Here is a 17106-nt window from a genome sequence, read left to right as displayed (position 1 = left end):
AAGTAGACACTTGGGTGTACTGTATATTTTGTTACATTATTAATACATTTTAAGGCTATTTCTGCCTGACTTATTTTGAAGAGATGATTTTCTTTACTAATGGTTGGGATGAGTGAGGTAGAGTAAAATGGAAAGTGGAAGTGGGCGCAGACAATGCTGCAATTATATAGTGTGGAATGCAGAATAATTTAGCACCAAAAAGTGTTGCGAATGAGACAATCGCACACTTTTCCACTGAAGTGTGATGTAAGGAATGTATCAATTGAGTAATGGAGAATATACATAATATGAAGAAATGCTTATCAATATAGTAAATAATAAAGATCAATAAAGGTAAAGTCTTATGAGGTCTCCCTCTAGTGGCTATAACATATTAAAGCATCATTGAAAAAGAGTATTATTATGTCATAATGAAGTTTTTAGCAATTTTTCAACTAGTCTTCGTTTTTTTACAAATAGCATATTTTCTCAGAATATAACAGTCTACTTCATATGAAACTTCATTTTTAGGGGAACTACCCCTCTAAGCCCACCTTTTGGCAGAACCATCCCAAACACACGCAAAAGCCAACCGACCAACAAAAAAGTTACAGTCTGCAAACTCACAGTAAGCGGTTTGGGTTATTGGGTAACAATATGATTTACCTTAGCGTTCTTCTTCAAATAATTCACAGCTCAAAACTTGCAAGAATACAAAAATCCTGTCCGTTTTATTTCTGTTTTCTCAAATTCAAAAAAGGAATAAATTCACCGGGAGAATGATACAGAAAAATAATGAAATCGTTAGGCAGCCTTGGTCTTTTGTGCAGGTGGATACAGCTATTCTACATAAGTGCGTGTATTGTATGTAAACCACAGTTTGCTCAGAGAGCCATGTAGAGAGAGAGAGCATATACACCCACACAAGAAGCAAAACAGCATCTACACACAGGGCTCCAGTCAGTAAAATGATTGGCAGAATATGGCTCATAAATCAGATTTCTAGCTTGCGGTTTATTAATATAGAGCAAGAAGTCAGGCAGCCTCCGATCTTGGATAATTCTGTACAAGTAGCCGGGACCAGAGTGTAATCTGTCAGTTTCTGGAACACCTGGGAAAGGACAAGTAAAATTCTTAGCATTAAAGATTTTAGAAACTCTTTTGGGCAGGGCCCTCATCACCATTTGTATTGGTTATTTTTCATTATGTATGAAAATTTGTATCAACCCACTTATAGAACAGCATTGCAGAACATGTTGGTGATCTAAAACTACATGTTTATAATGATAATAATAACAATATAATAATAATAAATGCTAACCATAAATAATTTTAGACAGAGAAGGATTACCCTGCTCTAAACACAGAATCAGCATGCTTTCTTTGATTTGTTTTCCTACACCATAATGTTGAAGTGGATCTCCACAAAAAAACTTTTGCATAAGAAAATAAAATGTAAAAGATTATTGCAATTAAACATATTCAATGGTTGTAAAGTTATTTGTAAAATAAATGTCTACTGAATGCAGCATCTCTTGCTGTTTTTCTTCTCTGTACTTCTGTTTTTGATGCCTGAAACAATGTAGCACAATTCAGCTGGTTACAAGACCAGAAGAAGGACTGACTTTTACATTGTTTCAAAAGTCAGAACCAGTATACAGACAGGGATAAATAAAATCAAGTCAAAATAGTTTTTAGTTGGAGGCTCCCTTTTATCAATAAGTATGAACAACAGGAAGAACATACCTTACATATGAATACAATCCTTTTTGGCATTTTCTGCAATGCCCTCTATACAGCTACATATACTATACTATATATATATATATATATATATATATATATATATATATATATATATATATATATATATATATATATATATATATATATATATATATATATTTTGACAGTCATTTAACTCCTCTCTCACCTTTTCCCATTCTGAAGTTATAGACTTGAAGTCCCTCTCAGTGGTGATATGGGGCCCCACAGCAAATTCATTTTAGGGCCCCCAACATATCTAAAGGTTCAGCTGTTTTACCAATATATATTGAAATTGCTCATTAATGGGCCTCATAGGACCCCCTGTACCTCCTGGGCTCCCCTGCAGCTGCAGGGTCTGCTTCCTCTGTAGTTACATCCCTGGTCCCTCTGCTTTCCACAGTTGGCAGTGCAGAGATTCTCTAAAAAGCAGAGGAACCCAGAGTCTACCACTACACAATGGAACAAGGTAATGGAAGGATGGAATCACTCTGTGAGCCTAAGGGCAGAGACACATGCTGCTATTTATCGGGAGATTAGTCGCCCAGCAACAAATCGCTTCTTCTTCGGGCCACTTATCTCCCCAAACTGCCTTCCCGTCTGCTAGAAGTTTCCATGTGAGGCAACTTCGGACGACTTCGGAAAACGAAGCGTTCCGAGTGTCATCCTGCCAGCAATTTACATTCTAGCCAGCTAGAACGCAGTCTGGGGAGATTAGTAGCCGAAGAAGAACCATTTTGTTTCCTTTCAATCTCTGGAGTCAGGTATGTTAAAAGGAAAATATACCCCCCTTTTTTCTACAAACAGGTGGCACAGTTTAATGAAGCCTGATTTTTTCCCCTACAGAGTGAGCTTGTACCATGTATTAAATCTTTATTTTAGCATACTGCAAACTTAAGAGATACATAGACCATTCTCTAAAGAGTTACTATTGTGCAGCCTGCGCTCACAAAGTTCATAGTTCTTTCATGCTTGGTGAGCAAACACAGAGTCAGTTCATTTGTATTTATTTTTTGCAGACAGCTGCTTCCAAATCCAACTTGGAACAGATGGTATGTCAGCTATCCACATTGCATGAAATCCTCCAGCAGAGAAAAGGATCGACCAAGAGACGACTCACATTTTGTCACTGTAATTTAATTAAAGTTATTGTTCACCTTTGCGTTAACTTTTAGGATGATATAGAGACTGATATTCTGACACAAATTTCAATTGGTTTTCATGTTTTATTATTTGTGGGTTTTGAGTTATTTAGCTTTTTATTCAGCAGCTCTCCAGTTTGCAATTTCAACTGTTTGGTTGCTAGAGTCCAAATTTCCCTAGCAACCATGCATTGCTTCAAATATGAGACTGGAATATAAATGGGAGAGGACCTGAACAGAAAGATGAGTCATAAAAAGTAGCAATAACAATACATGCGTAGCCTTACAGAGCATTGTTTTTAGATGGGGTCAGTGGCCAGCATTTTTAAGATGGAATGAGTCAGAAGAAGAAGGCAAATAATTTAAATAGTATAAAAAATAAATAATGAAGACCAATTGAAATGTTGCCTAGAATTAACCACTGTATTGCATACTAAAAGCTAAAGGTGAACCACCCCTTTAAATCACAAAAAAATACTCAGGATTTAATCTAATCGGAAGCGACAAATCTAATGTAAGTAATAGGAGGTCAGATGTTGTCGCAGCATGCATCCAACACAGCACGACTGTTGGAAGAAGACGCGTTCGCATCCGATAGTTGTGTCGCGACAGATGCATGCTTCTATAACGTCCAACATTCCTATTACTTACCTTAGATTCGGCGAATCCGACGTGACCCCTTCGATTCCTTGCGTTGCATCGGAATGGAAGGTATTGGATTCAAAACACCCGTGTAGGTCTACCCTTATTTGTGTAACCTGCGTTTCAACAAAGGATTTCTGCAAACTAGGATTTCATTGGCAGAAAAAGGGTATCCGGAAATGAAATATGTTCCATTTTAGTTTGAAAGCTCAAATGCGAAGACGTGTACAATGATACAGGGTGTCTAAACACTGATATTATACTGCCCTGTATGTTATATAACTGTATATAGCCATGCTACATATATAGGGCACCTGAGCACTGTTGGGGTACTCATCCGCGCTGCGGTGAATTAGGACGCTGGATTTAGGTCCCACACGAGCATAGATGCAGTTAGCTGCTGGATCATCAGGAACAGTCAGAGTCTCGTAGTGATGGTCGGTCAGTTGTTCCATGGTCTATGAAATATATTTTACAAAGAATTGTTAGAAGAAAGTAGGGATGCACCGAATCCAGGATTCAGGCAGGACTCTGCCTTTTTCAGCAGGATTCAGATTCAGCCGAATCCTTCTGCCCGGCTGAATCAAATCCTAATTTGCATATGCAAATTAGGGGCAGGGAGGGATATCATGTGTCTTTTTGTCACAAAACAAGGAATCAAAAAATGTTTTCCACTTCCCATCCCCTATTTGCATATGCAAATTAGGATTCGGATTTGTTCGGTATACGTAAAGGATTTGGGGGTTTGGCCGAATCCAAAATAGTGTATTCGGTGCATCCCTAGAAGAAAGATTACTCAATAGAAGAAGGTATCTCTGGGTGTTAAATGCCCTTGTAAGAAATTTACATTTAAAACTTATAAAAGACAGTTTGGTAACAGATTAATTCATGGCCACAGCAGGGACTATGGGTTACCAGATATTGGACACTTGTCAGCATATAGGAGATGCAGGGTGGTCACAACCTTTGTCCTTCAACTGTTTAAAGGGATCCTGTCATCGGAAAACATGTTTTTTTTCAAAACGCATCAGTTAATAGTGCTACTCCAGCAGAATTCTGCACTGAAATCCATTTCTCAAAAGAGCAAACAGATTTTTATATATTCAGTTTTGAAATCTGACATGGGGCTAGACATTTTGTCAATTTCCCAGCTGCCCCTGGTCATGTGACTTGTGCCTGCACTTTAGGAGAGAAATGCTTTCTGGCAGGCTGCTGTTTTTCCTTCTCAATGTAACTGAATGTGTCTCAGTGAGACATGGGTTTTACTGTTGAGTGCTGTTCTTAGATCTACCAGGCAGCTGTTATCTTGTGTTAGGGAGCTGTTATCTGGTTACCTTCCCATTGTTCTTTTGTTTGGCTGCTGGGGGGGGGAAGGGAGGGGGGGGATATCACTCCAACTTGCAGTACAGCAGTAAAGAGTGATTGAAGTTTATCAGAGCACAAGTCACATGACTTGGGGCAGCTGGGAAATTGACAATATGTCTAGCCCCATGTCAGATTTCAAAGCTGAATATAAAAAAATCTGTTTGCTCTTTTGAGAAATGGATTTCAGTGGAGAATTCTGCTGGAGCAGCACTATTAACTGATTCATTTTGAAAATGTTTTTTTCCCATGACAGTATCCCTTTAATGTAACATTAGCCCAGGGTTTGCAGCTGAAGGCAAACTGCTCTGTCGGAGGACTAAGGGCGGAGTTCCTATGGCTGACAGTTGAGAAGGGAGGGTAGAGGACTGAGGTATGACTGCAGATTTGGAGGATGAGTGACGGTAAAAGCACCCGATGAGGCATTCCTAAGCCGTAGGACATCGCATGGAGGACAGGTATTTCACCAGAGGATGTCCTAAAATGCATTCTGTACAAGTGTTAACCATAGGAACCTATAAATAACTGTTCCCTATAGGTTGCTGGCTACTGAAACCAAAAGTGCAAGCTCACCACACCCACCAGCAGTGCAGAAACCCTTTAAATTCTAGACTTGTTTGATTGTAATGAGCAAATGACATTCATCCAGGATTCGGTTTGGGATTCGTCCAGGATTTGGCCTTTTTCAGCAGGATTCGGATTCGGCTAAATTCTTCTGATCGGCTGAACCGAATCTGAATCCTAATTTTGCATATACACATTAGGGCCAGGGAGGGAAATCGCGTGACTTTTTGTCACAAAACAAGGAAGTAAAAAATGTTTTTCCCTTCCCATCCCTAATTTGCATAAGCTAATTAGGATTTGGTTCAGTATTTGGACGAATCTTTCGCAAAGGATTCAGGGGTTCGGCTGAATCCAAAATAGTGAATTCAGTGCATCCCTAGTATTTTCTATATTCAGTTTATAATGGCAAACTACTGGAGGATGTGTGCTAGCCAAGCTATCCACGACATTATTTACACCTTATACAAATCTGGATTAGCTTTAATGTACTATATTTAGAACATGTGTCATGGAGCATTCTGGCATGTTTTACTCTATTTATACTTGTCATACTTTATCTGGCTACTAATACTAATTGCTAATTACCTAGGTGTGAGGAAGATGTTTTTTTTGGTGTAATTACCTCTAGACACTACACCCTCTGAACTAGGGATGCACCGAATCCAAATCCTGCTGAAAAAGGCAGAATCCTAGTCGAATCCGTAACCGAATCCTGGCTTCGGTGCATCCCTATAGCTGCAATTCTTTTTGAAACAGAATGCAATTGTGTGTGGAGGGGGGTATTTGGCCCATGTGAGTTACAAGTCAATTCCTCGTGGGAGCTTCAGGGAGACTGAAGCAACTCAATGTTGGGATCTTGCAAGGTAGATAATTAGACTACCAGGGCTATTTATTATTAAGGGCTTGTACACTTGAAAAATGGAGAAAACAGACCGAGGTGTTAAAAAAATATTTGTTATATAGGCAGTACATTTAATAGTGCAGTTTAGAATTCCCCTTGATAAAGGCTACACGCCAAAACTTCTGGGTAATTTTCATTTTCAGGCAAGGGTATTCTCTTCCTTGTAAAGCTTTTTCATTTTGGTTACGACTTGGTGGTATGTACTTTGATGCTATTATTGATTTTTTTCTTGACATACATTTAGGGGGTCATTTATCAAAGGCCGAATTTATATCAATATTTTCTGCTACAAACTCTGATCAAATCCAATTGGGGTTTTTTACGCTTTTGTATTATTACATTTTCCCAAAAATTTTCAAAAATTTTCAAAAATTTTTCACTCAAAAACCCTGAAAACTTCAGGGTATGCCCGAAACCCAGCGCACGTCAAAAAATCATTGGGACTTCTCCCATTGACTTATATGCAACCTTGACAGGTCTGAAATGCCGGATTTTCAGATTCAGACCCTTCCCTCCTCGGGGTTCAATAAATTCCGAAAAATTCGTGATTTTTTAAAAGACAAAATTTATTTAAAAAAATCATTTTTTTGCATTCGGAGTTTAGTAAATAACCCCCTTATTATATGTAAAACCTTTGCTGCACAATTAAATGTACTACCTATATAAAAAAGATTTTTTACCACCTCAGTCTGTTTCCTCCATTTTTCATTATAGGGCAGATTTATTAAGGGTCGAATTTCAAGTTCATGGGAGTTATTTTGACCAAATAGTACCGCTTCAAAATTGACGCGCATCAAAATTATTTTGATGCCCATTGACTTCAATGCGTTTTGAAAAGTTTTCAATGTTTTGCGAATTTCGCAGTAAATTTGTGCATTATTTGGCTAAGTGAAACTGCACAGATTCGGCCATCACTACCAGTGACACAAAAATTATATGAATATTGTATATTATCACTACAACTAAAATCTTATTGCAGAAAGTTGCAGCATGGGGGCAATATCATGTTTTTCAAATGGCTAACACAGACCCTAATGGAAATTATTTCTTGCAATTTCAAGTAAAATAGCCCTTGTCCTAATGATGCTTATAAAATGGTGTCCCCAAAGGGACAAAAAGACTTATCTGCTGAGAGGAAACTCACCTTCAGTGCCTTTCTGGCTGTATCGCTACTTCCAATGACCAGGGTGTCGGGTCCCCCCATACTGCAGAAGCTTTTAAGGTGCAAGTCCCCAGACACTGGAACAGTTGAAACAGCATAATCCTAAAGAATATTAGGATGTTAGCAGTGAAATATTGTTGTGGTAGTGGCAAAGGTACTGTAACTCTCTTTTAATTGGCCTTCCCCTCCAGAGACTGTCATCTCTCCAGTCCATAATGAACACTGCTGCAAGGCTCATACATCTCAGCAACCGCTCCTCCTCTGCCTCGCCACTCTGCCAATCCCTACACTGACTTCCGCTACCTTTCAGAATAAAATTAAAATTAATGACCCTGACATTCAAAGCACTTCATAACTCTGCCCCACCCTACATCTCTGAACTCATCTCTATATACTCACCCAACCGCTTGCTACGCTCCTCTACTGACCTGCTACTCAACTCTTCTCTCATTACCTCCTCAAACGCTCACATTCAAGACTTTGCAAGGGCTGCACCCCTCCTCTGGAACTCTCTCCCACAGTCTGTCCTACTTTCTCCCAACCTTTCTGCTTTCAAAAGATCTCTTAAAACGCACTTCTTTAGAGAAGCCTACCCTCACTCTGCTTAACTACTAAATGCAATACCACATACAGTACTACATCTCTCACCCACTTAATTCTGATCTTGCCCACTCCCACACCTTGTGTCTTATTCCCTTCCCTTTAGATTGAAAGCTCCTTTGCACAGGGCCTTCCTCACCTTTTGTACTGGTATTGGTATTGGTTGTGATGTATGTAACTCCATATGTTCTATATATGTAATTGATGTGATTTAGTTGTATAAACACATTTACTTTACAGCGCTGCGAAATATGCTGGCGTATATAAATAAATGTTAATAATAATAGTCTGAAGGAGAATAAGGAAAAAAAATAAGAATACCTGGTAGGTCTTTGCCACCATTTCAGCACCTCTAAGATTGGTCCATTTAGACAAGCCTACAAAAATCTCTGAACCTGTAATGCAGGAAATAAAGGCTAGTAGTTACATTTAAAATGTTATACAAAACAGTGAGAAATATTGTTGTGTGGATAAGGGAGTTGTCTACAAAAATCAAGATGCATCTTTGTATCTTTTTGGACTAGAAGGGAGAACCTGGCCACTAAAGAAAAGCAGGAGCTGGACTTAAATTTCATGAGACCTACACCCAGGTCAATCTGTACACCAATCCAACAGGAGGCTTAAAGTCTATCAAAATTGGATAGAGCCTTACACAAACATTAAAAAATATTTTACCCACCTGTAAAAAGTATATCACTTGCATCCAGAGTGGCATTTTCATCATTGAGTTCACAGACTCGGAATTTCAGCTCCTCAAATATTTTTTGCAGGCCTTCGGTCTGTGAAGGAGTAACGGGGGGAAACAGAGCAGGGGAAGAGGAGGAGTGGGGGAAGTTAACAGATGCTTGATTTTTTTCTTTAATTTTCAAATAACAGATGGTAGGTTATAAAACCAGAATGTATAACAGATCAAGCTCATAATAATATACAGTAGGATTAAAAATGAATAGGAACCAGAGCATAAATCACCTCTTTCCTCCTTGCAGGTATCCATGGGCGGGTGATGAGGGCTGTATCTGCTATCACTACAGCTGTGTCCCCTATCAACTGGCCCCGGGGCAGTTCTTCATTGGGTGGCAACTCCACCACCTGCAGCCCAAGCTTCTGTCTCAGGATTCCACAGTAGACTCCATTCTCACGCTGTGCCCGTGCCAGGTCTACCTGCCCATTGGCTTCTTTGGCTAGGGAGGAAGGGACCCCCCTCACCACAGCGTGAGTGTAGCGCCCACTCATTTCTGGGTGTCAAGGAGAATGAAATAGGAAAAAACAAACTTAGTAATTTTTGTGCAATATAGCTCCTTATTATGATATATGCTTGCAAAGATCTATAGCTTCCTATAGACTTCTCTCCTTTCAGATTGTCCCCCTCTCCTCCCTTTTCTCCCACTTGGTTAAGTTCCTCTTTTCCCTGTACTCCGGTCCGGTTTCCTTCCTGCATTCACTTCCTGTGAAGAAAGAAACCAAAACAAAAGTTAGAACAGACACATACTATGCAAATCAACACTTATTGTTCTGGAAAATATGTAGGATTATGAATGAGATTTATTTTGCCACAGAAATATTGTTTTCTACCTGCAGACACAATCAATTTAAAAAAGAAATCAGATTCAGAGGGTAGATACTGATGGAACAGGAGCTATAGGAGAGTGGAGAAAACCATGTAGGACTTTTCCTATAGCAGTTAAGGCAGGGGTCCCCAACCTTTTTTACCTGTGAGCCACATTCAAATGTAAAAGGAGTTGGGGAGCAACACAAGCATGAAAAAGTCCCTTGGGATGCCAAATAAGGACTGTGATTGGCTATTTGGTAGCCCCTATGTGGTCTGACAGCCTACAGGAGCCTGTACTTGTCACTATACTTCGTTTTTATGCAATTAAAACTTTCCACCAAGCCAGGAAAATAAGCACCTGCTTTGAGGCCACTGAGATCAACCTCCAAGGGTTTGGAGAACAACATGTTGCTCACGAGCTACAGGTATGGTTAATGGGATCTCTTCTTATATTACAGCATTTTGTGCCTTTCACACTTTCAAAAGGAAAGAATTACGGATAGTTTCATTCCATATCAGACACTTTGCTTACACACATATATTCGAATTGAATATTGGCCATTACACATTGACTTTGTGGCTGGAACTTCCACCCAGTTATCATATCCGGCCTTACTACATCACCACAACCGACATTTTCTTGGATACTACAGGATCCGCTGGGCCCTTTCAGCCCTATTTATTTAACAGGATTCGATGTGATATATCATACCAGTGCCTAAACAGCGTTTGATTCCTTGTCTTTTGGGACTACCTCTCAACTATTTAATACTGGATTAACATGACCTATGCGACTTCAGCCTTCTAAGGCACTATTCAGATGGGAATATCATGCATAGAATTAAGACAGATCTGTCCTTAGCTATCTAATACACATTGCTTATTATAGCACGCTAGTCAGTGTTTTGTTCCAATTACTTGCTTTTCTACGCACCTGATACGTGTAATTCGGGTTGTGTGAGTAAGCATATATAAGAGAGGGATCCCTCCTTCAGGATGCCGTACTGCTTGGTTTTAATATGTTTTTAACCTTACTTCATGGCATGGTTGTGAATAAATATTGCCTTTTTAGTATTTGAGTTTGGATTATTGGTACTATGACATTTATCAAGAGTTGACTTGCTTGGGGGTTAAGTCCCAATTTTGGTGGTTTCTAATTGATTAATGTGTTTGAGGACACCCCAATATTCTCAACTCTTGATCATAACAATTATTGTTTTTCTTTGCTTAAAAAAAAATTAATCAAAAAATAATTCCTGGTATTTTCCATTTCAGAGGTGCTTCATTTGGTAGCTTCCAGAAAAACACCACCAAAAATCCACAACAGGCTTATAGAGTGTCACACCCTACTCTGCTTTAAATTACAACAAATTAATATTTTGTCCCATTGACTAGCTAGCCCGCTGCATAGAAAAACTTGGACAGCGATGTTCTACACATACACGCGCTTGCATTACACTGGCTAGACTACTACATGGGCAGGCAGTGTAGCTCAAATAGGCCAAACTGACCAATCATATGTGGGAATGTTTGGCCACATTAAAGGGGACGTTCATCTTGCTAGAAGTTGTATTAGTTCATTTATAAACTCAGTTTGAAACATACAGTATATCTAATATACTAATATTCTAAAAAAAAAATAGATGCCAAAGGGCCCAGGGCAAAGATCCTGTTGGTGGGCCCCCTGTAGACTCCCTAATACATATGTGATAATACTACCCTAAAGCAGATGAACTAGAATATAATAAGAATAAGTGGGGTCCAGATACACTACCCTGGACTAACAGCTGATAAACCATAATAATAATATAGGAAAACAGAAAAGACAAAGTCCTTGTCAATGCTGTGATTTCCCAGTGGAAGTCAGCTATTTCAGAGGGGGATGCTTCAGTAAAAAGTTTAAGCAGATGAAAGGTCTGATGATCGGCCCCATGTCTTGGTGGGCCCTGGGGAAATGCCTCTTTAGCAAACTGGCCTTGGGGGATCATTGACCCCATTAGCCTATAGGATAGGAATAATTCTCCTCAGTGCATCAATCCAGCTCAGAAAATAAACTGTTTGATCCAAAAGTATCTGTAATGTGTAACTAAGCGATAACTGTTGTTACTGCTTGGCTAAATGTAGTGATACATTAAAACATGTAACTTAGGGGCGGATTTATTAAGCAGAGGGGGTGTATTGTGTAAAGATTTGGCCTACACAGCATGAGCTGAAAACGAATGATAACATATATATTTATAAAAGATGATATACATAGTTTTTATAAATTAGGCTCCTCAATGTAAACTGGTAACCAGTTTTTTATGAGTAGAGAGGGTTTAAACTAGTTGCAATATTTAACGGTTAGTAAAGAGTTAAGTGGGGATCTGGCTCAAAGGGCACTAAAGGTCACATCTGGCCTTTTGTTTTTATTATTTAATGGAAAGCGAGAGGGAGGGAAGGAAGGGGAAGAAGACTGAGAGAGAGAGAAAGAAAGAAAGAAAGAAAGAAAGAAAGAAAGAAAGAAAGAAAGAAAGAAAGAAAGAAAGAAAGAAAAGGGATGGGGGATTCACTGGATAAATCCAGAGCTGAACAAGAAGAGACAGCCAGACCGGCATAAAAAGAAGTCAGACACTCTGGCAAAGAAAGACGGAGATGTGCAAAGCAAGTGTGTGGCCTCAAACACACTGGGGACAGAGGTGGGAGAATAAAGGGCCATTGAGAAGGGAAACATTAGACTAAGGCACCCAAAAGTGACCAGATATGCAGAAAAATTGTGATGAGGCAGCCTGAGAGATTACACACAAGGGAGTGGGGGAATGTGACACCCTGTAGGGTGGTTAGATCCATGAAAAGGGGTGTGTGGCAGATAACAGGGTGAACTGCTGGCAAAATAGGGAATGTGACAGCTGGGAGACAGGGGCAATATGACAGTTTACAAGGAGGATATGGGAAAAAGAAGAGTCAGCAGCACGGATGCAGGAGAGGGCTGATACTGATTAAGGAGACAGCCAGCAAGGAGGAGAGGGACGGACAGAGGAATGGGAAGAGAATGTTGTAGTTTCCAGGGGGAAATAAATAGTGTGTGTGTGTGGGGGGGGTGGCGGCAGTGAAGACAACAGTCATCTGGGAGAAGAAGGGAAAGGTCTGCAGGGAAAAATGACCTGTGACAGTAGAAGGGAAGGAATAGAGGGGAGACTGACAAGAGGGTAGGAATGTGACAGCCAGCAGGGAGGAGGAGAAGAAGAAGAGAGAGAGCAGGGCGAGGCACAGAGTGCAGGGCCCGACTATGCAGGGATGGATGAGGGAAGGGGGGGGTGCAGGGTATGGGCACTTACCTCAGGGAGGAGAGGGTGCAGCCACGTGACACGTTCTTGTCCCCAAACCGCAGAAGCACTGGGGGTCAAGCAGCCCAAAGCGTCCCTGCTGCCTCCCCCTTATCCCTCCCCTCTACCCATCCCTCCCTTCTCTCCTCCTACAGACACATCATAGCTAATACACACAGACACCAGCTCAGACATGTTGGATCCTTAGCTTTAAGTAGGGACTAGGGAAGGGACATTTACCTTCAGCTACCGGACAGATGGCTCCTCTGCCCAAACAAAGGAAGCCCACCTTGGCATAGAGGGCACAGTTGCTGTATTTTTCCAGATGCAGAGAAATGATATATGTACTAACAGAACTAACAGCCACAACTAATTGCTATGTGCCCGCCGCAGCCTCCACTTTCACTAAATGGGCACACACAGCCAAGGGATGCGGACACTTGTCTCTCAGCCAATCCTCAGGGATGCTTTCCTGGCTCTTTTCTCAAATAGATAGCCATCAGGAATATACACATTTCAGGAATCAGGAAACAATACTTGTCCTTCCACCTACAGTAATTCCAGACTTCGGGGAGCACTACTTTTCCCCATTCCCAAACATCTGGGAATCATATCTCTCCTTATTCTCCAATTTCCAGACATGAGGAAAAGTACCTCTCCCCTTTCCTTAAACCCCAAACATCAGGGAATTATACCTCCCCCATTCCCCAAACATCAGGGAATCATACCTCCCCCATTCCCCAAACAGATAATCTTACCTCCCCCCATCCCCCAAACATCAGGGAATCATACCCCCCCATTCCCCAAACATCAGGGAATCATACCCCCCATGCCCTTAATATTCAGGTGTCTTATCTGGGAATCATTTATCTTCCTTCACTAACATATCTAAACTGCAATTCAATATCTACATCTCATTCCTAATGCACAGCCATCAGCCACCTACCTCTCACCACTTACACACATCCATTATGTACTAGTGAGCCCTAATCCACTACCTACTACTCACCTCTTAGGGCTAAACTCCATGGCGCGCTCTTGTCCGACACGGCTCCATGCGATGACACACCTGTGACGTGTTGGATGTGCAGAAGAGAATGGAACTTAATGTGAAATCACACATAATGACAAAAAATGTTACAAGACCCTGAGGTTGTCTTGTTTTTAGCATAAAGATCCATTTCACATCTCTTTTGTTTAAAAGCACGGATAGATTGCCTCCCCTGGGACCTAAAGTAATTTTTTCAATACCTATCACAGAAAGAAAGGTTACGTCACTTATTTAATGTTTACATGATTTTCTATTATGAACATCCAAATTACAGAAAATTGCCTGAATCTGTGGCGAGGCCACAAAGGCCCGGGTCTAGGGTGGCAAAATATTAGGGGCGGCATGCTGCTCAGCCGCTTTCTGGGGAGCACTGGGGATGCGCAGCATTTGCACGTGTGCATGGGGGGAGGGGTAGTGCAGGCGGGCGCTAGGACCGCTAGGGGCACCAGTTCACGAAATCTGGCCCTGTATGGAAAGAGCCGTTATCTGGAAAGCCCCAGGTCCCGAGCATTCTGGATAATAGCTCCCATACCTGTACAATATTGCCGCTAAAAGCTACAGAGAAATAAATAGTGCAAGTGCTTCGTGAGTTGTGTTTACAGTCATGCGAATTTGCACCTTTTGAACCTAGACCACATCCTTTTAATAAATGAGCCCCTTTGTCTTTTCTTATTAATTGTTCACATTTGCCAGGGCTCTCTAACAATTTCTGTCTGGCCAATGATTTCAGCTTCACAAAAATGGAGTTAACTTTACTTTAATTTTTATCCACACGCAAACAATCCTTTACATTGTCACTACTGCACTAAATGTGCTAAATGTACTGTGCAGGGGCTACTGAATTAATTGATTTATCCATTGCAAGGCCAAGATTTGTGGGAAGACCACAGTTTGAAATCCAGTCCTGTACATTGCATGAAATTCAAAAGTCACTTTTTCTATGAAGTATAATGCTGACAACAGTATACTTAAGGGGTTATTTATTGAAGTCTGTTTTTTCTGATTATATATATATATATATATATATATATATATATATATATATATATATATATATATATATCTATATCTATATATATATATATATCTATATCTATATATATATATATCTATATCTATATATATATATATCTATATATATGTATATATATGTACTCAGTGTCGGACTGACACTGGGAAAAAGCCCGGTGGGCCCCGACCCTCATGGGCCCCCGCCGGGTCAGATCCCCTCTCCCGATATTCGGGATTGTAAACTATTTTTTTTGGCTCCACGCAGCACCCAGACATCAGTGATTTATACAACACTCCTTTCCCTAATTCCAGGACACTGCAACGTTGCACTTCCACAAATAAAAAAGTTTTGCAAGGTTTTATCTCTAGCTAATACACACCTGGTATATTTAAGTGTTTCAGTGCATACTGATCCTTACACATAAAGGGGTATTGTGCACCTGTTGGTTCAATTACAGCCTTTTCACTTTGCTATCGCTGATAAATCCTTTTGTGTCGATATAAATGCAATAAAATGCTGTCATGGATTTCATTAATGAAGGAGAAGCAATTTGGGGAGATGGTCAAATCATGAACATGGGAAAAATAGTGAAATGGAGACAGAAGAGTGAGATAAGGTTTAGAGTGGTAGGGAAAATAGGGGAAATTAAATAGCAATGAGTAATAGAAAAAATAAGAAAGCACAAAAGAATGAGCGCTTTTTGTATTCAATAAAAATATTAGATGAAACCCACATGTCCTATGACAAACACGAGGAGAGGCATGCGGCTTCATAAATAGTAAAGAGAATTATACACTGTCTGTATGATCATTCTTTGCTTTTCTCTAGCTGTCTCTATCAGCCTGTGCACATGACTCTAAATGCCACCCTGAACTGAATCCATTTACTAGATGTAGCTCTCATCAAAAAAAAGCACTGTTGGTCCTGTACTGATTAAAATGCATTCCCATTCTAAATACACAGAATTCCACCCCTCACTTTTCCATAGTTCCCATACCATATAGCTCGTACTTTTCACTTTGCAGCTAAATGTTCCTGACTGCTTGTTGCCCTCCGGCTCTGCTATCACTATGTTCCTGCACTACTGACTCACAGCATTGTCTCTGCTTAATGCTTCATAGTGCTCAATGCTCTGCCTGCACAAAGGCACTTTTGTTTTAACATTCCGCCCCACACTGCGTGCATGTACAGAAAATATAAAAGCGATGTCACTGAATGCTGCCCCAAATATCTTCATAATGCTCAACTAAATACACAGATTGTCCAGTGTGCTGTCCATGTTATAATGTACACACTGGCAGCCTCCATATTATATTTAGGTCCTGGAAATCGTTGTTGGGAGATGTATAACCTGTAAGGTTTGCCACCTGGCCGGTATTTTACTGGCCTGGCCTGTAAAAATGATGGATGATCCCAATGTTATTAATAGGGAAAAAAGATAAATATATAGGAAATATACAGGAAGGCTGGTATTTTTTCCAGAAAAGGTGGCAACCCTAATAACCTGTGTCAGGGGGGATCTTTGGCTCATATATGTCTCTTTTAGACCTGTATCATAAATTCCTGTTGCTTCTGCAAACATACCTTCAGAATACAAGCAATAATATCATCATACAGCTTTAACATGTAAAAAAAAATACATTAGAGCTAGCTTACAAACACCTGGTGATTGCATTTACCCTCAGTCCTGTCGATGTTCCTTTCCCAAATCTTCCTTCTCTTAATATGAACTCTTCACCCAGTCAAGGTGCCATGTCTCCCGCAGTTAAAATTACACCTTACTTCTCCTTATCTTCATAAAAATGTAGTTCTCCTTCAACTATAAACTATGGGGCAAATTTACTAAAGGGTGAAGTGGCAAACGATGGCGACAATTCGCTAGCGTCACCACCCACCCACCGCCAATTGGCTAGTGAAAGAGGTAGGGGATAGAGATTATTCACTCTATTGCCTGGCGACAATTCCCTGTAATGCAGATTTTACTAAACGTTACCTCTTTCACCAGACTTGCCTTCACCAGCTCAGACCAGGCAAAGTGCACTGGAGTGCATAGATCTTCCTCAATCTCCTGTT

At 40.3% G+C, this 17106-nt stretch overlaps 1 protein-coding gene across 1 annotated transcript; it reads right to left on the bottom strand.

Moving 5' to 3' along the window:
• Positions 1-688: 688 nt before the first annotated feature.
• On the bottom strand, positions 689-13033 carry ddah2.S (dimethylarginine dimethylaminohydrolase 2 S homeolog). Its single transcript, NM_001093866.1, is given in 7 exon segments — positions 689-1090; positions 3842-3985; positions 7499-7618; positions 8438-8511; positions 8796-8895; positions 9086-9561; positions 12983-13033. Coding segments are annotated over 6 exon segments (819 nt in total). The 5' UTR covers positions 9350-9561; positions 12983-13033; the 3' UTR covers positions 689-973.
• Positions 13034-17106: the final 4073 nt, after the last annotated feature.

The sequence above is a fragment of the Xenopus laevis genome, chromosome 8S (assembly GCF_017654675.1).
Source record: "Xenopus laevis strain J_2021 chromosome 8S, Xenopus_laevis_v10.1, whole genome shotgun sequence".
Lineage (NCBI taxonomy): Eukaryota > Metazoa > Chordata > Amphibia > Anura > Pipidae > Xenopus > Xenopus laevis.
Note: the sequence above shows the minus strand (reverse complement) of the source record. Positions and strands in the feature narration are given on the sequence as shown.